General features: G+C 36.4%; 2 protein-coding genes across 4 annotated transcripts in view; both read right to left on the minus strand.

Annotated features, from left to right (window-relative positions):
- The window catches only part of mam (mastermind), a 366,289-nt gene extending 346,015 nt beyond the window's left edge, over positions 1–20,274 (minus strand). For all 3 annotated transcript variants that reach the window (XR_010950490.1, XM_067770881.1, XM_067770880.1), the window contains exon 1: positions 19,742–20,274. The gene's annotated coding sequence lies outside the window, so the exon portion shown is untranslated. The remainder of the gene's footprint in view (positions 1–19,741) is intronic.
- Positions 8,555–19,445, minus strand: LOC137243310 (uncharacterized). The gene is made up of 4 exons (XM_067770903.1): positions 19,117–19,445; positions 17,194–17,245; positions 11,570–11,876; positions 8,555–10,328 (listed from the first exon to the last, which is right to left on the minus strand). Exons 1-4 carry the CDS (start codon positions 19,157–19,159, stop codon positions 10,020–10,022), a joined length of 711 nt encoding a protein of 236 aa, XP_067627004.1. The 5' UTR covers positions 19,160–19,445; the 3' UTR covers positions 8,555–10,019.
- Positions 20,275–25,687: the final 5,413 nt, after the last annotated feature.

Genomic DNA, 25,687 nt, shown 5'->3' on the forward strand with positions numbered 1-25,687 from the left:
AATGAGGGGGAAAAATGGTGAAAAGCTTCTTATTTGAAAAATCGTTTGTATAGGAGATACATGATATTAATCCGCTTGATTTCAACAGATGTATAATGAAACGCCAAAATAAACCAGCTCACCAAATTTCATCAAGATATCGTAAAAATTGAGGGACTAGTTTGCAATCAAACAGACATGTTCAAGGTTTAATCAACGCAGATCGTCACCCTGGGCTTTTCGGTATACTTATTGGTGGGTCTATCTTTTCTCCTTTAAGGACTTACAATTTTGAGATTCGTGAAAAATTTAATATGTGACTCGGTCTATGAAAAGGTGGCTTATGACTCAAAAAAGAAATTGCAAGAAACAGCTGTTCACGGCTGTTTTTTTTTTTTGCGAGAAACAGCTGTAAACAGCTGTTTTTTTTAGTCATAAGCCACCTTTTCATAGACCGGGTCACATATACCATATTATTTTAAAGAAAGGTATAAAGAGCATACAAAATTGTTGCATACTTCAAGGCGAAATTCTCTCTTTCCTTACTTGTGGTCTCCCACGTTCTCTGTACAAAAGTTTTGTCTTAGAACAACCCTAGCGAAATTTGTCCGCACGTAGCTTTCTAGAACATATCAACCATCCAGCTACCTCTTAAATGTGGGAACTTTCCAAAAATGGTGGTCGTTCGTATCTTCCGTTTCTCCCTTTTATTCTTGTTCATGCCTTATTCCATAAAGCTCTCTTCACTCCCAAACCCGTTTCCACTCTCAAACTCCTTTTTACTCTTTCACACCTAATCCCACTGTACCAATATTTTTGCCCAGATGAAATTTCCAAAATTTTTTGTTAATCTGAACCATTATCAAATCCCCTTCAGTACACACAACAAATCTCATGAAATTCGGTTCAGTCCGCTAGGCGGAGTCCAATTAGATACACACGCACACAACACCTGGATAAGTTACAGTGCTAATTTGTCCTCAAATTTATATATTCCGTTTTTACATACTTTTTTGTTCTAAACCATGAAATAAGTTTTTTCAATTAGTAAAAAAATTGTTTAAGTGAGGTCTCTTTCTGCAGTGGTTCGGCAAACACTCCGAGTGTATTTCTGCCATGAAAAGCTTCTTAGTTAAATTTATGTATCTTCCTTGCAAATGCCGTTCGGATTCGGCATAAAACATGTAGGTCCCGTTGTTGTTGTATCAGTGCTTCGCCCCATCCAATAGGCGCGACTAATCACAAATTGTTATCATTGTCCTCTAACGGGAATCCAAGGAAACTTGACGTTTCAAGAGGGTTGAACCATAATGAGAGGGGTGTTAGAGGCGTTGGTTCCACTTTAAAATTGAAGAGATGTTTGGTGTCATCTGGGGACATATTGCAAACAGGACATACATTTTGTATGTAGGGGTTGATTCTGGGTAGGTAAGAGTTTAACCTGTTGCAGTATCCAGATTGAAGTTGAGCTAGAATGCGTTCCTACTCTGCTGGATATTTTTCTTCCAGTAGCGGATTTGCCGGGCAATTCCTGGCATAGAGGTCCGACGCCTGTTTATGGATATCACTGAGGACCTGCTTGTGCTCCCCATTATGAGGCGAGAGTACTCCCCATTAGGGAGAGAAATGAAATGCTAACCAGTTTCTGTTGAATACCCAGAAACCTGAGCATACCAACAGACATCTTATTGATGAGGCCAGGGCTTAAGGGGTCATCTCCGTAAGCATTATGAGGAAATACGGCACCTAAGAACACATGTAGATCCCGTCCTACCAGTTTGTAAAGAAAACTTCAAAATTAGCAAGACGTAAATTTTAAGTATTATAGTTTTTATTTTGTATACCTCCAATTTTCCTACAAATTGGCGGACCTGCATGTGTTATTCCAACTAGGCTTCAACTGCCTAGTTTGTCAAGCTTTTAATGGAAGATCTACACTCGAAGGGGTAACCAAACCACTGGGAGCGGCGACCCCAATTAAGGAAGAAGTTTCTTTACTTTAGTCGGGGATCTGTTGTTAGTTAGTCATAGCAAAAGAAATTATATAAAAAACGCAAAATGATTTCCAAATTTTGCTCTACCTATTCGTTTGGGTCTTTCATTTTGAGTTGGACTTATTGTGCCTTCAAAATTACTGTTGCACAGTGTTACATTTATGCTGAATTTCGGGGAGTTCGTTGACGCCGTTCGTGTCGCTCTCGCGTTTGTTGACAAGTTGGCGATTGTGTGTGTTTATGCTTTATGTGATGCGTCGCATCATAACATTTGAGATCTTCCAACATCTTACAAACCCTAAACGGTACTTCATTTCCAATTTTCTAACCTCGTTAACTTAAATAAACTTGTAATCGCAAGGTGCCTTTAATCTCTGTTTAGCAAGATATTAAAAGTTTTGTATACTCTTGTTTTATATTTTACAAAATCTTCAGTAAATTTATTGTCGCTGTCTGTTCGGTTTTGTTCATTTCATTTATTCGGTTTGTCTGTTGTGTTGTCGTCAGTGTTGATTGTGTGTCAGTTTAGCCATCTGTCCGTTTATTTATACGTAGTTTGTATGATACGTTCGGGTACCGTAAAACAGGTTTATGTTTAATCGACTTTGCTCTCACCTCCGCCAACTTTGTCATGCCCAATTCATTGCGCTGGTGCTTGGTTAACAACAATCCACCGAAGTGTTGCATACAAAAGTAAATCTTAACTTTTAATCATAAAAAATCTTCGCACCATGTCGAACTAATGTCTCGAAATCTGTTTTTCGTTCTTTTGTACTTCAGTATGTACCTGGCCCTTGTTTTTATTGTGTTTTACTGGCGCTGTGCTCTACGATGAGATTAAAATATTTTGTGCATTTTTGTAATTTTTTACCGCTTTTTATGCGTATTTCTGATAATATTTTAGCTGCAATTACAAATATTTATGGTATGAGTCATTAACATATTAGCAGGAGCCATTCGACGTAGGTACCTACAAAGAATCAACGGGCTCATTGAATTTATATACACACACATTCACACAGTCAGGCATTTGCCCAAGTATATATGCCAAAAAGGAGCCAGTAAATTGTCACAAATTTCAATGAATGAAACTCATTTGAGTTCTATACAACCCAACTTCGAAATAATTGGAAATTCTTTAGGATTGACAGTCCTTAACCGGATAAGAACCCGTAATTAGATCAGTCTGTCATGAGAGGTCATTATTTCTCTGAAGTCAAGAGGTTTTCCGTTTTTGATAAATAAACAAATACAAGGCGCTATAACCTCAGAAGATAGAGCTTTTGCGTTATGATCTTTTTAGTTATCCTACAAATTGGCGGGACATGTTTTACGGCGACTCCAAACGGCATCTCCAAGTCAGATGACTTTTCAGTGAGAAGCTTTTCATGGCAGAAATACACTCTACACCTGGTATGAATTTGCCTTGGTAATGGCAAAGCGAATTCAACCAATTCGCCACGCAGAAGAATGTCAAATCCAAGGCGAATTCAGTAGAGGTGGTGTTATCCCAACAGCTGATTGCTTCTTCTTGATAATTCTTCTGCACGGCGAATTGGTTGAATTCACTTTGCCACCATCTGGTATGGATTCACCTTGGTCAAATCAAAAGAAAATTTTCGTTGATTTCGATTAACTGACATGTTGTAGTACAAGGCTTTGTATGGAAAATTATCAAGAAGAAGCAATCAGCTGTTGGTATAACAACACCTTGTACTGAATTCGCCTTGTTGTTGTACAAGGCGTTGAATGGAAAGTAATTAAGAAGAAGCAATAAGCTGTTGGGATAACAACAGCTAGTACTGAATTCGCCTTGCTCCAAGCTAAAGCGATAAGCGCAAATATTTTTGTAGAACAAATCGCAAAGTTCTTTTGTAAATACAAGAAAACGAACAAAACAGCTGACTTTTGTTTACACTATGGCCTTGCATCTAACCACAAATCACCTACCCAGATTGCGCATTCACGAGTTTAAAATTGCTTCGTTCTGCGCATTTACGTCACAGTTGACCCTTCAACGAATGAAAAAAGAGCGAGAAAAGAGCTAAAGGAAAATAGTCAATTCATACGTCATAAAAAACAGCTGATCTAATGTTTACACGCGCATTGCGCAATCTTCTTGTGTGATTTGTGCATCTAACTGACAGTCGATGCTTCGTGAAATCAAGAATTTCGTTTACGAAGACTCGCAGCTCAATATTTTAATAGGCGCGACACAAAAGATTTTTGATGCAGCATGTTGCGCTGATAGATGAGTATAATGCATTCATTTGCACGGAGAGCGACAAATAGCGTCTCACCAGCGCAATATGACATGTAAAAGTAGTCAATGTAGGGTTTATAATTCTACTTTACTTATTTCAACTTTGTTAAATTAGAAAAATATAGATTTAAGTTATTTTTGAATTGTTATATCAAAGAAAGAAAATTTTTGAATTATGGGTATTGTAATTTAATTATTAATATAAATAGGTAATATTAAAATACAGATTAAAAATAAAAATTGGAATGATTACAATTTAAACAAGTAAGGACGGGACTGTCTTCGGCTGTGCCGAAGACTTCATACCTTTCATGAATGGGGCTGAACAATAATCTTATCCCGTTTGTAATCTCCAAATAATCGGATGTATAAGATAAGAAATATATAGTGAACAGATGTACATACGTAAACGAATTTTAAGATAAATATAAAATAAAATGGCAAAAAACCCCCTTCTATGAACGATCGGTTGTATGGGACATATATTATATATAGCTCTGATCGAAATGATTTTTTCATGAAATCTTCTATGATATATTAGAATAAATATCACCAAGTTTCACGTTTTTATATTGGAAATTAAGGGAGAAATTTCCAAAAATCTTTCTGTCTGAACGATCGGTTGTATGGGATATATACTATATATAGCTCCGATCGAAGTGATTTTTTCAGGATATCTTCTATGATATATTAGAATATATATCACCGAGTTTTACGTTTATACTTTCTAAATTGCGGCAGGAACGACCAAAATCGTCTTATCTGAACGATCGGTTGTATGGGGGATATATGTTATAGTGGTCCGATCCTACCGGATCCGACAAATTTCTAATATAATACAAAAATACATCCTTGTGCCAAATTTCATTCAGAGATCTCAAAATTTGAGGCACTACTTTGAGTTCAAACAGACAGACGGACGGACAGACAGACATGGCTATATCAACTCAGTTCGTCGCCCTGATAACTTCGGTATACTTAATGGTGAGTCTATCTTCTATATTTCTCAACGTTACAAACATCGGATCAAAGTTATTATACCATTTCATGTTCATGAAAGGTATAAAAATATAAAAATATATCAACCCTACAAATATATTAACCTTGCAAGCAAAGCATAAGAAGACGAATTTTGTCATTTGTTTTGGCTATAAGTACTTTCAGATTTTACAAATGTAATTATTTTTCCCACTCGTTGATACTTTTCTAACATTTTTCACAATTAAAAACTTCACTTTAACAAATGAATATGTTGGCAAATATTTTTCTTGTATGAGGAGAATGTTTATATCAGTGATTCGCAAATTTTTTTATGTGAATGGGCAAGCCGAGTAAGTTTCAACTGCTAAGTCTGAAGTTCTGTTTGTATTTATATTTTGACGATGTTCGCTTCTGCATCTTCTTCATCAAAACTCATGAACACGTGAAAATTCATGGTGACGCGGCCGAAGTTTGGCACAAGGCGCATGGGGGAATAAATATGATTGCATATAAATCATTTTGTAAAAGTTGATTTATGTACAAATTTCAGGACAAATATATTAAAAATTTCCACACAAACCTTTACCAAACAGTCAGATAGGAGTTGCGCATATTTTTAGAGTATAATGCCAAAAACAGCAATTTTTGAGTTATAACACTTGTGATGACAGACTGCGGCTTGTGTGTATATGTGTGGGTGTTCCTCTCTTCTCTCCGCACACTTCTTTATAGCAATAAAAAAAAAAAAAACAAGACAAAAAAATAATTTACAACAAGTAGGATAAAAAATAGCAAATACAAAACAAAATAACAGAAGCTTTTGTGTCCGGGGATGTACAAACTAAATGCATCATGCAGGAAGCTTTTATATGTGTGCGTGTCTCTCGCAAACTTTCATGCAAAAGATCGTCATGCGCTATTTGAATTTTGTGTGAATATGTCATCGGCGGATGATGATTTTTTAAACGGTTTTATTTAGCTTGACTTGACAGGCTGGCACGAATTTTGTAATTGAAATTTAAGTAACTTCCCGATAAGCTAAAAGCTTGAAACTTGGAATATAGTTCAGAACCCGATGACAATGCAAAAATAAGAAAAATAAACTCCGATAGGTGGCGCAAGGATCGAGATATTCAAAAAATTGTATTTGTGGTTCGATTTGGCTCATATTTGGAACACATAATACATACAAGAATAGAAAGCGACCTATGAAAAAAATCGCCGTTAGGTGGCGCAAGGATCGAGATATTCAATAAATCGTATTTGCGGTCCGATTTGGCTCATATTTGGAACACATAATACATACATGACTAGAAAGCGACCTATGATGTCCGATTTGGCTCATATTTGGAACAAATACTACATACAGTTCGGTAGAAGTGACATCAAAATATTTTGGAGTTGGAAAGGGACCAGCATACGTGGCGCAGAGTCGAGTAAAGTCTTTGGGAGGATTATGTATTGAGGACTTAGATTATAACCAATTGTCAGGAAAGAGTCCTTGTAATAATGAGTCACTAAATGAACTAAATAGAATGAGAAATCATATGCAATTAAATAAAGACTAAAAACTTGAAAATAAAATAATTAAAAAAAATTTTTAAGTTAAACGGTTTTATTGAAAACAATACTGTAATGAATTTACTGCAAATCCTCTTATTTGCCCTTTTGCTAAGTTCGTATCACTAAACTGTTGAACAAAAAACTCCAATATTGAATAATGGAAAAATGGCCTTCATTAAAGTACTTCACAATAACACTTATACTTTGCAACTAGCTGGCTTAATAACCAAACTGACTGATAGCTTAAATGAAACTGATCTATTGCCCGACAGATAGTGTGCTTAATTGAAAATGCCCATAGCGCCTCTACCGCTGATGCTTTTATACTCTGTGATTTCCTCGTGGCATCTTCTAGGCGCTTCCAGAATTTTATTTAATTATAAATTTCTCAGCTACAACTACAGATGTATAATTTTTATAGCTTCTCTCATACCACATGCGCTTGTATGTGTGAGGGACACTTCCACAATTACAATTGCATACCTTTAAGCTGGAGTCATTGGTGCCGTATGTCGTATCGCTGTATCCGTATCCCTAACGTAATCAGCTGTTTATCGTTACGATGGTAAACCAAAACCCAATTGGTTGGCTACGATACGGTTACGACTTTAGCGGCACCAATAATCGATTGCGTTGATTCTCATAAGGTTGGTCGAATCAGCTGTTAAAAGGTTACCGATACGGTTACCGATAAAGCACCAATGTCTCCAGCTTAAGGAGCATTTCAGATAAGATATCTGCATGTGCTTGTGCGTTGCTCTTAGCTGCGTGTACCTACATATGGGTAGACATAATGATTGATTCGTTTATGTAGATACATAATAGCTATCATCCGGTGGCAAAATCCTGAGCCAGATAAATAATTTTGCATGTAAATGCAATAACAACGATTTGAGCCAGATAAATCCAGATAGAAGTCTGGTTCAATTTGTGAGCCAGATAATTTGTTAATTACTTCTTTTTAGGTTGGCAACGCGGCCTTTAATATACCTACTTTTTCAAAAATAGATGTCGCTGCTTAGCCTTTCGCCGTATGAGTTAAATGAAAAACAGCGGCGACATCTGCCTATAACATTTCTCGTGTGCGAAAATTTCACGACATCTGCTTCTCAAGTCTCTCAATGATCCAGAGCATTCCCGTGAGAATTGAGCGTGAGCCGGAGCTGTAAAACTCACTGAAAGACGGCAAATGATTGATCTATGGATGTGCATGCAAGGCGCTGCTTAGCATCGGCTTAGAGATGGCAGCACCCCTTAGTTTTGCCAATATTCATAACAATACTTACATAAAGTAATAATAATACTAAAAGCTAGAAAATGATTAGGTAGGTCCTAGGTACTAGTCATCACACTCCTCATCAATCAATTCCGTTGATCAGACAATTAAATAAAAGCGTTGGACGCGTAACATTTCTATTGATAGTCATATATAAGACCAACTAAACCTTAATAAGGTCATGCTACGCCTCACATTTTTAGAAATTTCACGCGCCCAACGCTTTTATTTAATTGTCTGATCAGCGCCCTAGATTGGTGAGGAGTGTGATGACTAGCTTTTAGTATTATTATTACTTCATGTAAGTATTATACATATGTATATAAAAAGTTTACACAGGAAAATTTATTGAGTGAATTAAAGACACCTTGTAGAGCAATACTTATACTTTCAGACCAATTCTAAATATTCTCGCGGAATTTTGTTCTCGCGAATTTTTTTATTCCCGCGGAAAAATTCCTCCAATTCTTTTCTCCTAGAGAGAAGAATAATTGGGGAATAGGAATTTCGAATTTTCGAAGTCAGCTGTTTTGTCAATTGAAATTTCGTTGCGCATTTCTTATTTTGTTTAAAAAATTGTAAAGTTTAATTATTGTTGCCAATTTGTTTGAAATTAAGAAATAAGGTATAAACAATGCACATTATTGCATTTCATGTGGTATTCACTGAAATGAGTAATGAATTGGTGCCATAGCAACATCAACAGAGGAGCATAAGAAGAAGACCGGCGGGATAACACAAATCCGCCGGAGTTGCCTGCATTCATTCTGCAAAGCAATTTTCTGGCGGCCAAGTCGAGTTGAGTTCGCCTTTCGCCATATGCCAAAATCTATTTAAGCCTTCTTAAAAAATCCTTGCGCAATTTCTGTATGGCTACATGAAATATGCGAAGAGCTCTTCCATTGCTTATGATATATTTTTCGACTTAAAATAAAGAATATTGTGGTTGTTGTTGTATTAACAGTGAGAATATTGTGGTAAAATGTAAATACATATTTTAGCACAAATTTGTACAAATAAGTGTTCTTTCTTAAAATAACCAATTTCCTTTAACGATTTTGATGCATTCCCTTTAATTTAACTAGTGAAAAAACTCCTATGAAATGGCAGAGAAATCTCCCTCTCCCTCACATTCATAATACCTACTTTTCTCCCATAACCGGTTTCCGCTTTTTCGAACATTGTTCAGAATAGGAGGAAAGGGAGAAGTGAAAAAACTCACAAGGAATTTTTATTTAGAATACGAGGAATGAGAGAAGGGAAAAAACTCGCACGGAATTTTCTTTTAGAATTGGGCTGCTTATATTCTTATACCTTTGAAAGGCTTTTGTTAATGGTACCACCGTTGATACAAAAACATGGTTGTGCGAGAACCAATAACACCCATCATGCTATTTTCTGTAACGTTAAGATACTTGGCGACAGTAGAAAAATTTGAATATCTAAAGCTCCTCTCAGTAATATCTCCAAGATCTCTGGCAGATATTATTGTGGAAAGCTATAATTTCAAGCCTCCCAAACTATATTAAGGTTGGAGCATCAAAAGAAGTACAGCACAGCCACCACAGTTTGTTAACATAATGCCATGGCGATAATTGAATAATAGATCACATATTTTATTTGAAAAGTAATTCAACCTTTATTTCATTAACATAATTATACGTGAGAAAAACTCGAATGATTATTTAATGAAAACAGTGAAAGACCAATTTCAAAAAGCTAAAAAATTCAGGAAACTTGAAAATTCTTATACAAATTTTTACATGAAATTTTCAAAAAATGTTTAAACATTCAGTTTTGGAGTTGAATAAATCTTAGTCTAAAAACAAAGTGCAAAGTGTTTGTCTGGGAATATTCACTGAGAAGATTCACTCTCATAGTTGAAGTTATTGCTGCTGTTGTGGTCCAACTGTGCAGGAGTTGAGTTATTCCTCCTAAACGGACGTGATGTTGAATCTGAATACTATATTGTTGTTGAATTGATGCGATTGATGGCTACGGGATTCGGAAAAGGCTCACCGGCATTTATTTGCAAAGAATTTCTGTGTAAGGTTCCCATTTGCCCCTCAAACAGAATATCCGCTACAAATTTCTCACACAAAATTCTCTGTTGAGGAGTCATCCGATCTAATTTAACGGCCCACAAATAAGTAATTGCTTCTGAATAGCTTTTTTCCTTTGGGCCAACCCGTTTGCTCGCGATTTCGACCAAAGTTTCAGCAGCATCTGGCTTCCTTTTCGCAGCTTTCTCAAGCGTTCTTTTTAAAAGTTTCTGAAGTTTAAAGAAAAGAAGAATAAGAGAATTTGTTTGTTATTTGTAGGTACCAAAATTTGAAGATGAGTGAAAAGATATATCGGATAGTTTCAGTGTTGCCTAGAATTTCCCTAACTGCATAAGGATATTCGAAGAGAAGCATGTTGCAATAAAAAAACTCCTGAGTCTGGTGCACTATATTTTAATTAAAATAAATTGTATAGCATCGTCTCATTCCAACTGTATATTCAAAGTATTTTTGGTTGTAACAAATATTTACCTATTCCTAGCGATTATGATGCTTACATATCCTGGTACCACCTCGCAAAAAAACAATGAATATTTAGTTACCCGCTGAGTTGAGCACGCAGAATTATTGAAAATGTGTTTGAAATTCTGGCATCACGATTTAGAGCTCTACAAACAACTATTCAGCTGGCACAAGAAAAAGCAGAAATATGTATTCAGTTACGCACTTGATTGACATCCTCTTGGTCTCTGGAGCAAGACACAATGAGAACACAAACCCTAATATACTGAAAATTCACTCTAGCCACTATTCGCTACTGGGAACCAAGTGCAGAATAAAATCATTTGTCAAAAACACTGATATTTCGAAAACAAATCAATAATTTAAAATATACTTTGATTAAAAACAAATTGAATGTGTACTTTGACGTGGAATAGTCCCCAAAGTTTTTATTTGGACAAAAAAAAAATATTAAATGGTTGAACCCACCATAAGCTTCAGCATTAATCCCCATACCAATTTCTTGCCCCCAGCGGGTTAGGGGGTCAGAATATACCCGCGTTAGGTATGCCTATCGTAAGAGGCGACTAAAATACCAGATTCAAGGGGCTGTGTAGCGCAACCTTTCAGGTTGCCAGCGCAATATATAGCTTCTCCAAACCCAATTGTCAACCTCACCTATCCGCGGCGAATGGGGAGGGATGGATGGCCTGAAGGTTTAATGTGGCCATATAAATCGTTCCCGAGATGGTCGGGCTAGCACCTTAATGGTGCTGTGTTACCGGAGCGTACCGGATCTGTATCCGGCAAAGGACCATCACATCGATAACACTCCCCAGTCTTCGGGGAGTAACCTTATCGCTACAACAACAACAGCAATATACCAATTTCTTCGATTTGATAAAAGTATGTACTCCATCCTTAAGCCCGCCACTGTTCACCTATTGTATTGCGCAGCACTGTATGCTTTCTAGAACTGTCGAATGAATAAAAAGTCTTATTTACTTACCGTGCTTGCTCGTTTGCCCTTTGAAGAGCATGGAGTATCCATGTCATTTAGGAACTGCATTTCATAATAATAAAATAGACTTGGCTCTTGCGAATCGTCGGAGGCAGCCCCACTTCTACTGCTTTTAGCCAACCGCTGTTTTTCCCGGCGGAAATTTGAACGTAAAGTGTTTATTTTTCTCTTCACATTGTCCACTGTTGCGTTCGGGTATCTTTTCTTATAAAATTCAAGTAGAGTTTCATATTGTTTCGCTCTTTCGTCCCGATTACTGTATTCTTCTAGCATTACATTCCATAAAGCTGGTAAGCTTTTATATGTTTTAATAAATTTTAATACAAATTTATTTTCTTCCGCAGACTGATTCATTTCGAATTTCAGCATACAACTGAGACACTACTGCAAGTCACGCACATGCAAAGCGAAAAAATCTAAAATTTTAGATTTTCATCATGCAAAAATCGACAACAAGTACGTGTGACACGAAGCACATATGTATAAATTGCTGCCGAGCAAATGCTCGTGTGTTCTGCCGTAGCTGTTGATTTTCATCATGCAAAAGGAGACAAGTACGTGTGGCACGAGTAAACGAATACACAAAGCTTCGTGCATTATGCATGGATGTCCCGTAACAGCTTAAGCGGCAGTTATGCGGCAATTACCCACCGACGTGTGCCGTACGTACGGACGTTGGTCGTACGAAACACGTTTGACCGAACCCTCAAGCCCGTAGGAATCAATGTGTGCGTCTGTGTACATGTACATAAGATATTTGTGTGTGTATTGTTTACAGATAAGCACTGTTGCCATTGACCATTTTGCATGCATGCTTATGGAAACATCAACTTTTTCCAATTTAATTTTTGATGTTGCAAAAGGCTGGAATTAATATTAAATAAAAATAAATAGATTACATATATATAATCTGCACTTCTACATAATTATTTCGAATTATTTTCACAATTTTTCAAACTTTAAATAGGTGTTTTTGCATAAAACTGCAAACGGTCAAAAATTAGCTCACAAAAGTTTACTAGGCAACTCTGTCTAGTGAGAGAGCGATCAGCTGACACGTTCATACGGAAAAAATCAAAATTGTTTTGATTTCTACGTTCCGGGCAGGGATGCACCTTAACGTTAAGCTAATCGTTTATCAAAAAATTTCCACCGTTTCCGTTGAAACACTTCGAAATATTATCGATAAAGAAATTATCAAGATAAATTGTCTCTCGTTTTTAACCGAAACGAAAAGCTTTCGTTAGCGTTAAAAACGTTAACAGAAACGTGATACTTTATGTTTGAATTGTGCTGGCAATGCTATAGCCATGGTGAAGCCGTAAGGTGGCAACAACGAGCGCACATACACACACAAACTCTATGTAATTTGTTTGTGTAATTCGTTGGTGGTAATGTCAAAAATACTCTGAGAAATGTTCGTACTGTCAAAATTCATGAGAAAAGTTGCAATCAGCTTGGATAATGCTTTCACCTTTAATGACTCCGCCATCAATCAGCTTTGCCAGCATAGTTTGAAATTAATAATCAACATAAACGATTTGATTTCGTTTTGATATGGCAGAAAACGAAACGAAATCATTTCGTTAATTTGACGATCTTAACGTTAATAAACGAAACGAAATGACTTCGTTTCGTTTATTAACGTTGATTATCGTAACGAAATGATATCGTTTCGTTGGTTAAGCATGCCTGGTTCCGGGCTACGTACGTACGGGCGTTGCACGTCGGTGAGTTTTCGTTTACATTGCACACTCATAAGATAGGTCGTGTCAGCTGACACGTTTTTTCTACGTACGTTCGTGAGTAACCACGGCTTTACTCACGAACGTACGTACCAAAAACGTGTCAGCTGACACGACCTATCTTATGAGTGTGCAATGTAAACGAAAACTCACCGACGTGCAACGCCCGTACGTACGTAGCCCGGAACGTAGAAATCAAAACAATTTTGATTTTTTCCGTAAGAACGTGTCAGCTGATCGCTCTCTCACTAGACAGAGTTCCCTAGTAAGCTTTTGTGCGCTACTTTTTGACCATTTGCAGTTTTATGCAAAAACATCTAATTAAAGTTTGAAAAATTGTGAAAATAATTCGAAATAATTATGTAAAAGTGCAGATTATAAATATGTAATATATTTATATTTATTTAATATTAATTCCAGCCTTTTACAATATCAAAAATTAAATTGGAAAAAGTTGATGTTTCCATAAGCATGCATGCAAAATGGTCAATGGCAACAGTGCTTATCTGTAAACAATACACACATAAATATGTTATGTACATGTACACAGACGCACACATTGATTCCTATGGGCTTGAGAGTTCGGTCAAACGTGTTTCGTACGACAAACGTCTGTACGTACGGCACACGTCGGTGGGTAACTACCGCTTTATACTTAACATGCCAACCTAATATAAACGCACGCAAGTCATTTTCTGTCAAAAATGTCTCATGCACATACAACTTGTATGAGAGCAACCCAAATTGAATTTGCTGCGTGAAAACTTAACTCGATTTCCAATTTTTGTTCTGTGTGACATTTAGATTTGACGTTTCCACACATGCTTTACATTGTCGCAACGCATGCTTATTTGGGTTTGGGCAAAAAACGCCGGTTGTTTGCGTGCGCTAAAAAAACGCAGTGCGGTTTTATTAGGTTGGCATGTAAGAGAAGATCAAAACAAATGAAGATTAAACAAAATTAAGAGAGCGGAAATCAAAACAAAGAGTAGCACACAATAATTTCATGGCAGAGCAAGAAGGTGAATGAATCGTTTTACTTTCAAGAACTGTCATAAAATTAAAAACAAAAAGTACAAAACAAACAAGTTTGATTGATACTGCTCAGGTAAATGCAGAGAACCAAAAATTATATTAATGAATGACATAAACATGGGTTTTATTTATGAGAGGATTATGTTCAGCAAGCGCTAAAAATGATGCGCTGATAAAAGACGCTAAATAACGGGGAGGAATATACACGTATTTTTGAGACTTACGACATTTTGTCACATAAATTCATATATGTACATAGCAGGTGAATGTGCAATACCGCCTTTACCACACTCCCCGACAGCAATGTCACTCCTTTAAAAACGTTTTCAACATAACAAGTGCTTTTAACAAAAATAAACACAAACATTTTGATACCAGAAGACAGAGTAAACGTTTGACGCAAAAGTCGGTTATGCGATTTTGCCCTTTCTTTATTCGTATATGTATTAGGGTGGGTCGATTTATATGGACGAAAGTTAACCGATATCGCGCCATCGATTTTTCGATAGGATTTGGGCCTGCGAAATTTAATTTTTTTTTTTACTTTTTTTCGACTTTGATTTTTAAGGATTTTTTCATGACTTACTAAAATAAATTTTCATATGTATACCCTGTCCGACCCAAAAATGTAAGCTAAAAACGTTGTCGATAACAGTTTCATTAAAAAAATTAAAATTTTAGAATCAAATGAAAATTTGTTTAGTAGGTCATGAAAAAACCTTAAGAATCAAAGTCGAAAAAAAGTCAAAAAATTAAACTTCGCAGGCTCGAAAATTATTTTTCTGGGTAAGCGACGTGGAACTTTTTTTCCTGAGCCCAAATTCTATCGAAAAATCGATGGCGCGATATCGGTTAATAAATCGACCCAGTCTAATATGTATGTTTGTACAAGATGATATGTATGCGCGGATATGCATAAGCGCGCTACTAAAGGTGGAAAATTATTGATAGGTACTCTTGACTATCGATGTATATACCGATAGTACTGATGGTGCCAATCGGTAAATGCATTGATGCTATAAAATCAATTATTAATTGATGATGGCCCAATTTTTCTTTTTCTCCACATTTCCGACTTAACAAAGGTTGTTAAAATGAGAAGCATGAAATCTCTCAGGGCCGTTTTCACCATCCCTAACTGACTTTTGTTTACACGTTTTCCTGGCACCGAACTGACAGTCGATGCTTCGAAAAGCGAGAATTTCGATAACTTATAAATATCCGAACAACTGAAGATGATGAAAACAGAGCTTAGAGGGAGCATCTACAACACTGATGTAACTTCTATACAATACTGTGATGTATGTTAACAAGTATCGAACACAACTAACAAACAAATACTGATACAGCAAAATCAACCTCGTAAGCATAGGAGGAATAAAGGGCGAATTAATGGTGACTTATAACCATAAAGCCATAACCAGATAAAACAGCTGATCACATCTACCTTATGGAAATCAATGTAATCGAGTTAACGTTATGGTATGGCACAATTAATCGATTATATTGATTTCCATAAGGTAGGTTCCATCAGCTGTTTTATTTGGTTATGTCTTTATGGTGTCACCATTAATTCGCCCTTAAGGAAAGGGAAACATTATACATGAACAAGAGGGAAGAAAATATCGATATTGTCAACGAATAAAATGAGTAGAGATGCCGATACACCAGAAAGGCCTTCTAGAATGTGATACACAAACGATCCAGAATAATGTAGAAGCAAACAGGTGTAAAAACTATAAGGCTATAAGAGCGGCGGCCGGGTCTTACACGATAGGCATGTATTCGCGGATATATTTTTATCTCCCATATGGATGAAGACTATATGTACTTTCAAGCTCCCAGTTACGCTAAACGGGGACCGCATGACCACCTACGCAATGGTCTTAATCGCCTAGACAGTTAAGGATCAATTTGTGATGATCATGTGGCTACCAGGATCTTCTAGTGGATTAAATCGTTTTTTTAGTGGCTCACTGCGCAAATTCTATTTCTCTTAGAAGCTCTTTTGTATTGCTTTATTGCAGCTTTATGGTGGGGTGTGGTGGGAGAATCAAAAAGTATTACATACTCTCAGGATTTCAGTAGATAGTAGAGCAGGACTCTTAACAATAATTATAATCATGAGTTGGCACTAAACTGATTGGGCGGCGATTTTAGCCATTGCCAGTCACCCCAGCGAACCCCTTCTGCTTTAACTGACGCCAATTGGAAATACAAAGGGACATTCCCAACTGTCCATTCGAACTCGGTTAAGCTCTTCCCTTTACGGGTACCGCTAAAGCCAAAGCATCATATTTCAATCTCGTAACAATACGTTCGCGGCCGCTGTGGTGTGATGGTAGCGTGCTCCGTCTACCACACCGAATACCCTGGGTTCACGCCCCGGGCAAAGCAACATCAAAATTTTAGAAACAGGTTTTTTCAATTAGAAGAAAATTTTTTGTAAGCGGGGTCGCCCCTCGGCCATGAAAAGCTCTCAGTGAAAACTCATCTGCCTTGCAGATGCCGTTCGGATTCGGCATAAAACAAGTAGGTCCCGTCCCGCCAATTTGTAGTAAAAATTAAAAGGAGCACGACGCAAATTGGAAGAGAAGCTCGGCCTTAATCTCTTTGGAGGTTATCGCGCCTTTCATTTATTTATTTATTTAATAATGCCTTCATGTCTGCGTAAAGCTCATACAGCTGATCATAAAACTCCCTCTGATACACACCGTTGGCATCACGTGCAGACCATAAATCATGCGGTTAATCTCTAAGGGCCATCTATTCTCGACACTACAGAATGATATTTATTTGTTTTGTTAAGACAGAACTTTACTTTTCAATTACCTACTCAGTCCAAAATAGCTCTTGTTGAGAAGAGTAGCTCTCCTTTTGATTTCTATGTTGACATTATTGGGGAATATTTTGAATAAGGTGCCACGATTTTCCAACTTTTTTTTTCGAGGGGTGGGGGTCCTAAAAATCACAAAATTATCATCCGCAACTCTAGGAAACTCTTAGTTTATGAAATATAAGCTTTTTAATTTCCAAATTTAGTAAAATTTCAACTAAAGTCTTGCACTTAAAATTCGGGACGCACATGTCGATAGCGGTACCAAAAGACGCGTATTTGCGTCAAGATTCAGAATCCGAAAGCAGAAACTATATTTTTTTATCTCATTTAAAAGTTATTCGCGGACAACCCGTCGATACCATTGTCGTTTTTTCGTTGTTGCAATTAAACAAACGAAAACATATGAAGGTGGTGAATAGTGTTGCCAGCTCCGCAACAATATCTTTTCAACTTGGTAGAACATTATAAGGTGGTGGCACGTCGACATAAATGCAAACAAACATACACTATCAATGTATTTTGTTTTTGTAATTCTCTGAATAACTTGAAATTAATGTATTTAATTTTCCGAAACGCGAGATTTTTAAGTAAATATTAAAATTTTTTATGATAAGAATTTAGAAAAAGGGGCTTAAGTGCAGAATACATACATTTGTCAAAAAAAAAAAATCGGACTTTATAGAGATTTGTATGCTGATTCCAACGGTTTATTTCTTTTTTGGTGCAAATGAAAGGTTTGGGGGTAATTCCATGTCAAACGGCGAAATTATGAATTTTTCAAATCATAATATCTCCGAAACTAGTGGATGGATTTCAAAAATTAAAAAACCGAAAAATAACTTATAAAAATACCTTTCATCTGATGTATATATATCTTTAACTTTTCTAGTCTTTATTTACCAAACATTTGAAAAAGCTCTTTTTTGGTGGCCATGCGCAGTAATTCTGCGTAGAACACCTTTCTGCTTTGGCCGCGCTTATAAAAAATAACCCTGGGCTACGCCATGCCAAGTCCGGGTGTGTGGTATAACCGTGGCTACCGCCACGGTGATGTCCTTCTGCGTAGGCGGCCTTCGGCCGGACTTTAAAAAAATAACTCTTAGTCGATCCAACACCGGCTATGCCATGCACAGTAATTGTGCGTAGAACACCTTTAAAAAAATTACCTTTAACCGATCCGACACCGGCAACAAGAAAACTAACATAAAGACTCACCTCCAAACAAACCCGTCAAAGAGTTTTACAAAATCAAAATACATTGATAGGGTACGTTTGTTTGCATTTATGTCGACAAGCCACCACCTTATAATGTTCTTCCAAGTTGAAAAGATATTGTTGCGGAGCTGGCAACACTATTCACCACCTTCATATGTTTTCGTTTGTTTAATTGCAACAACGAAAAAACGACAATAGTATCGACGGGTTTTCCGCGAATAACTTTTAAACGAGATAAAAAAATATAGTTTCTGCTTTCGGATTCTGAATCTTGACGCAAATACGCGTCTTTTGATACCGCTATCGACATGTGCGACCCGATTTTTAAGCGCATGAATTAAGTTGAAATTTTACTAAATTTGGAAATTAAAAAGCTTATATTTCATAAACTAAGAGTTTCTAGAGCTGCGGATTCCATTTTGGTAATTTTTAGAACCCCCTCTACCCCTACTAATCAAGAAAAGTTTGAAAATCGTGGCACCTTATATAAATCCAACCCGCCAAGACTCGAATTTTTCTTCAAGCGCCTTATCCATGTTATAACAGTTGGCAGTAATAATTTGGCATTATACCTGTTATAACCATTGATAAAATCGATAAACGAAACCAATGATAGTATCGTTAACACGTTTCCACCCCTAGTAACCACACATGTACATACTTATGCATTACTTCGGCGATATTGCAAAACATTTTTTTACTTCTAAGCATTATTGATTTGGTGCGTTCCACTGAAGGCATCATATTGTGCCATTGAAATTTATTCCTTTGAATTGTAAGGTACTTGATTTATTAAAACTGAAAGAAATTAAAAGGCCGTTCTATTTCCAGTACTCCAACATTGTAGCACGAGACTCAAAACTCCGACATAAAATATTTTGCACATCACCAAAGAGTAATAAAACACCTACAACTTCCTAAACACACGCCGAACATCGAACTCTTCTGTGAATGTGTTTTGTTTGTGTTGGCATTAAAACAACCCAAATTCGAAGCAATAAACAACGAAAAACAGCAATGCGACCGACCGCCGCTAGAATTAAAGCATTTCGCTAATTTTTCAATCAAATCTTGACAAGGTAAGCTCGGCGTATAGCCACTGTCAACTGGCACGACTTCCTCTTCGCTGTCTTTGCGTTCCTACTATGACGTATTTATGTATGTGCATTAACACAAGTCGATATTTATAAATGCATTCAACCGTTTATTTTAGTGTACAACAAAAGATGCACAAATTTACAATACTTACGAAAATATCTACATATATGTATGTATGTACATATTTGTATGCACGCAGCCGTATCTTTGTATGTATAAAACACTCACCGTTGGCATTTACTTCATTTCTTCGTTGGCCATTAAATAATTTGCACAGCAACAATTTTTACTTATTATTTTTTGTTTGTTTTGTTATTTGTTGTTGTTATTTGGATAACAGCACATTGTTTTGTTTATAAAGCGAACAAGAAAGAGCAAGCACAGAGGCACAGATATTGCAATTCACAAATTCACTTTTCTATTTTCGCGCGCACTATGACTGACGCCGACGCTTTACAAGCGGATATGTCAACAAATAGCTCATAATTAACATTTTGCATTATTCTAATTAAATGACACCTAACGGTTTTAAAAACATTTCGTAGTTATTAATAAATTAAATAACGCACTAAAACAAAACACTTTTTACCAGCACTAAAAATTGACTATAGGTATGTTAGTATGTGCATATGTATACATGTAAATATTGTGCTTTTTTTAGTCGTTTTTCACAACACAATGTTTCGGGGGTTGCGGAAATACGTATAACATCCGTGCGCCAAACATATACTCGCAGACATTTTGCTTCATACTAAATTGTTGCTACTTGCGGTGAGGCGATGTTGCCTACCTAAACATAATCGTAAATTATTTTTTGAGTGCAAAGAGCTAATTTAAAGAGAGCAGTGCTTCTTAAGAGAATATGTATGTGTATTTTACAAATATGAACTCAGCATGGTATTCTTTATGGGACTTGAAAACGCTGAAAATTTAAAATTTCGATACGTTTTTCAATTTTTTAACGGCTTTTTATCATCCAAAAAAATTTAAATACATATAATGAACTCTTATTTTTATATTAAAATCCATGATTCAATTACAAGAGGTTGGCTCGACAGACACATTTTTTGACAATTGCAGCCATTTTGCTCCCAAATCGAATTGAAATCCGTTAACTGTGTTGTTTCTTTGCGAATTTTCGAAAAATATTAGTAGTAGAAATAGGAAGCAAACAGTTTACAAATACCCGATAAGTACTTAACAGCATAATTCCTTAGAACATTTATTTTAATTTTATGATGAATTTATTAACTATGCCATGATCTATTAGTGTGCATGAACATAGGTTATATGAAAAGTACGGACACCAAGGAATCGTGCACTTTCGTAAACCTATGAACATTCGAAAACTAAACCAATTCAAAATTCATCGTTCAACGTCAAAATCTCGACTATTAAATCGATTCACGTAAAAATGTCATTAGTAAATAATGGAGATGCCATAACGAAATGTACTCATTGGGCATGTTAACTTATTCAGGTAAAAGTCTAGAACAGGAGTCTACTGCTAATACGGGTCCAAAAATATCGAGAGAGGTGACCTCGACAACAATAATCCTAAGGCGGAAAAGAAAAATTGTATCTCTGTCCGGAGATATTTGGAGTTGAAGTTGGCAATTTTCATGTGGTTGGTGTAATGTTTTTGTGTACTGAAAAAGATTTTGTGTACAAAGTGATTCTGCGCGCATTTAATTTTGATCCCACCTCATTGGTGGACCAGCCAGGGTAATTTTTTATAAGCTCGGCTGAAGGCCGCCAACGCAATCCGGGGTAATTTTTCGGTTTTTCGTCAATATCTCTTGAATGAGCTAAAATTCTTATTATTTATGCCTTCGAATTATTGTTATTGAGGCCAAATACGCGTTTCTGCCACTTCTCTCGATATTTTTGGGCGCGTAATAAAAGTCGACTCTCTGTTCTATTAATTCCGTATGTTCTGAAAATTCGTCTCTATTTAATAATTTGGAGAATCGGTTTATATTTGGAATATTATGCATATTCGAACCTCGTGAGGTAGTATCAAATGAACGTATTCCGAAAGTGGTGCCGCTTTATTACGACCGCTAAAGAACGCCCGGTATACTCACCGTTTTCAGCGGCACCGCTTTGTTGGAAACTATGAACACTTACGGCAGACGATCCACAAAATTTTATTTTATATTTTTCCTTTATTTTTTAGTTTTTCCTCTTATTTTTTTAACTGCACATGCAAAAATAAAACATGTTCAAAAAAATTTAAATTAAAAATATTGTTTATTTTTTAAATATCTGACAAAATGTTCACCGCTTAGACAATACCGGTGGCAAAAAACGGTGATGAACGAGTTTCTACCGTCGTGACGGCCGTAATATTTTATGCCCCGCCGCTATATTACGTTACGGTGAACTTCATCGTCTTCTTAGTTTACACATAATTACTTTTACACTGCAACATTTTTGACAACATACTCTACCGCTATGTAACGGCCGCTAAATATCGGCACCGCTTTCGAGGAAACCAAGCCTTTAACGGAAAAGAGCTTTCCGAAATTTCAGAATAAATAGGTGAATACTCCCTTTGTAGCAGGACCGCACAAAAGCTTAACTCTTCTGTCAAAGTCAAGGTAGGAATATAAAGTTCTAAGGCAATAAGCCATTTTCTTTTATTTTTGTTTTTGTCGGTTCATTGCGGCTGCTGAGTAGCGTATCACACCATGTCGGCTGCCTGTTCAAAATCCGGCTATCTCAAAATATTTTTCAAAAATTTCCTAATTTAGGATTTGTTACAAAACCGCCCTATATTAGAGTTAGATTGAAGAAGGCTTCATCTCAGAATGCTTTTCATTAACTCCCTCTTATTGCAAAATGCATTGAACTTATGCTCATATAGGGAGTTTTTGAAAATAATTTTGATATAGTGCATTTTTGAATAAAATTCTAACATACGGCATTCTTCAAACAATTTCTGAAAGAATGACCAAACCAACATAACTTTATCAATTCACGAAATTTTTCGTAGAAAATTAATTATTTCCCCAAAAACTTTTGGCATTTACAAATTTATTATCACTACTAATATACTACCAAAGATACTTGTCTACTACAATTTCACTGAAGGGGATTGAATTATTCCCCGTTTTCCTTACTTCGTAAAAGCAACCCGTCCATATTTTTCAATTTGGGAGTATCAAAGATCTGTCTTCATTGAAAAATAAACCTCAGTAATTGAATCATGATTAAAATCAATTCAAATAAAATTTTGTTAATGATTATCAATTTACCCAGCAAATATTTAGATATTGTTTTCGCTTTACTAGGCCAAAAAATTTAAATATATTGAACTCTTATTTTTATATTAAAATCAGTTCATATAAAATATTTATTAATGGTTGTCAATTTACCCAGCAAACATTTACCTAGATATTGTTTTCGCTTTACTAGGAAAAATACCGTTCTTCAATCGGATGGCCGTTCTTTAAAGAAACAAATAATACATTCATAATTGAAGATAATTCCTAATCAAAATTAAGTAAGTACTAACAGTTAACCATAATTTTACTCAACCATATCTTGGAATGGATTATTGTTGCCTTAACCAAAAAATAGCCTTAGTTTCATAAAAAAGAAAAAAAAAAATACTGACAAATTGCACAATTGGTTTGCTATTGTATGATTATGGCTAGGGCTTTACGGTATTTAATCAAACATCGATTGCATTGGTTTACTAAGGTTGTTTGAATATGGCAAGTATATCAGGGCCTTAAGTATCTAATGAGATACGTATGTGTATGTTTTCAACTTCCGTTAATAAACGCATCATGATTATATACTTTCAGGTTGCCTTATATTTCACAAACTTTGTATAGCAAGACCACACTTAAACTATACATGGAATTCATATTCTGCTTAATGAAGGTCTGAGCTAAGCGCTCATATATTATTCTCGGTCTTGCTACACATTAAGTTAAGCAAAACGTTGAGTAATTTTTAATATGTATATATGGAGCGCTATACCTGAATTTAAGTTCTCCCCAAAAGTTATACGACTGTACAAATGAACGATGAGCTCTGTCAGAATAGGAAAGGCCCTCGCAGATCCTCCCAACGGGTTGCGGGGCTTAGAATGTAACCGCGGCGGGTATGCTCTAAGTGGCGACTAAAATACCAAATTGATTCAAGAGGTTGTGTGGCGCAACCCCTTCAAAGGATTGCCAGCGCAATTTAAAGCTTCTCAAACCCAATTGTGAACCTCAACTGCCGGTGGCGAATCCTGTTTTCTTTAGCAGCCGAGGCTCTGGCGAGGCCAAGTTCTTCATGGATCTAGGGAGTGGGAGGGCGGTATGGCCTAGAAGGTTTCATGTGGTCATATTAAATCGTTGCCGAGATGGTCGGGTTTCTTACCGCAACGTACCGGATCCGGCAAAGGACTATCAACATCGGTAATACATCGCAAAAGCTTCGGGGAGTGTCCTTATCGATACAAAAATAACAACAATTTCGCAGAGCCGTTTGAAACTAAACGAACTCGCAGACAGGGTGACTCCATATCCTCTTTGATTAAACGAAGAGGCCGCACTTATTTCAATCACGTCACTGTTAGCAGCCATATTTTCGAAATAATAATGTACTTAGTTTACCTGAGAACTAGTATTTACACTTACCAACAAATCGCACGTTTTATTATAAACAAATGCAAATTAAAATTTTCAAATTTCAAGATTTTATGATACGGCTGGTAAGACTATAATCAAGTGTATAGAATACTTAAAAGAACAAAAATAACTGCCATCTGTCTTTGAACCTAAATTTTATAAGGAAACCGAATGAAAAAATGAAAATTCGTTTCCGTTTTCCAAAAAATTATAATTTTTCAAGTCATTTATCGTATCCGTTCTACTACATATATGGAGAAGACGCATCGACACTGACAAAGAGGTGGCTCGTGGAATTGTCGAATAAAAAAAATTTCCAAAGATCATTTACGGGTTCCTTTGCCTTAATGTAGCCTATGGATTTACGGGCTCTTATGCCTTAATATATAACACAGCTGTTGCCGCAGATGAGCTTGTGTTTATTTGTTATGAAAAGTTCCTAATTTGTACAATAGTTAGTTGTTAAGTTTTAAGTTTATCGGTTATTAGGCATACTTCATCGCCAAGTTTCCCACATCTAAATAAAGAAGAATTAATTAAAAGTAATAAGAAATTTGGCGGTGAAGTGCGTGGTCGTACAAAAGCGTGAGTTTGATTTTATTTGTAATAACATTGTAACATTATATGTACGTTTTGCTTATGTTGTTGTAGCGATAAGGACTCTCCCCGAAGGCCTTGGGGAGTGTTATCAAGTTGATGGTCCTTTGCTGGATGCAGATCCGGTACGTTCCGATACCAAGCCCGACCATCTCGGGAACAATTTGTTATGACCACACTTGCTTATAGGAAATAAAACACAGTCCTAACAAGGTTTTACCCAAATTGTACACATCTGAGCACGTGGCTTTTATTTGGAAGCACCCGCCGCCATATTCAATTACAACAGCGGTCAAGCCAAGTTTGGAATGAAAGAAGTTTTTCGGGGCAGAAGGTATTCTTGTTGGAACCCTCCTATGGTGCAAAAGGCGAGAAAGTCCCTACAACCCTTGGTAAAGGTTCAGTAAGTGTGAGTTTTGAAATATGCACTTTTCTTTCATATATTTGTATGAATGAAAAGTGTACGCTTTAAAAGACACTCCTAAAAACCATTGGCAGTAATATTTCAAACATTCAAACAGAAATAAGCCGGAGTCATTGGTGCCGTATGTCGTATCGCTGTATCCGTATCCCTAACGTAATCAGCTGTTTATCGTTACGACGGTAAACCAAAACCCAATTGGTTGGCTACGATACGGTTACGACTTTAGCGGCAACAATAATCGATTGTATTGATTCTCATAAGGTTGGTCGAATCAGCTGTTATAAGGTTACCGATACGGTTACCGATAAAGCACCAATGTCTCCAGCTATAATCAAATCAGCAGCAGCAGTCTAAAGGACAATTCTTCACTTCGATGAGTTGCTCTGGCAAGGCCTAATCATTGACAGCTGTTGTATTGTTGGCTGTTTGATTTTTGTTAAAAATCGCACATTTAGGCCCAATTAGACAGGCATTGTATGGAAAACTGCTTGCTGGCTGTATTTTCAAATATAACCACAGGAA

Source organism: Eurosta solidaginis, chromosome 3, assembly GCF_040869045.1.
Source record: "Eurosta solidaginis isolate ZX-2024a chromosome 3, ASM4086904v1, whole genome shotgun sequence".
NCBI classification, from domain to species: Eukaryota; Metazoa; Arthropoda; class Insecta; order Diptera; family Tephritidae; genus Eurosta; species Eurosta solidaginis.

Excerpts from the sequence above, each read along its gene's own strand:
- LOC137243310 (XM_067770903.1), bottom strand. The coding sequence starts at position 19,159 with ATGATGCCTTCAGTGGAACGCACCAAATCAATAATGCTTAGAA. Across the intron at positions 11,877-17,193 it reads AGCTATTTTGGACTGAGTAG|CTTACCAGCTTTATGGAATG; the intron begins GTAATTGAAAAG and ends AACATATAAAAG. Across the intron at positions 10,329-11,569 it reads AGGGCAAACGAGCAAGCACG|AAACTTTTAAAAAGAACGCT; the intron begins GTAAGTAAATAA and ends TTTAAACTTCAG.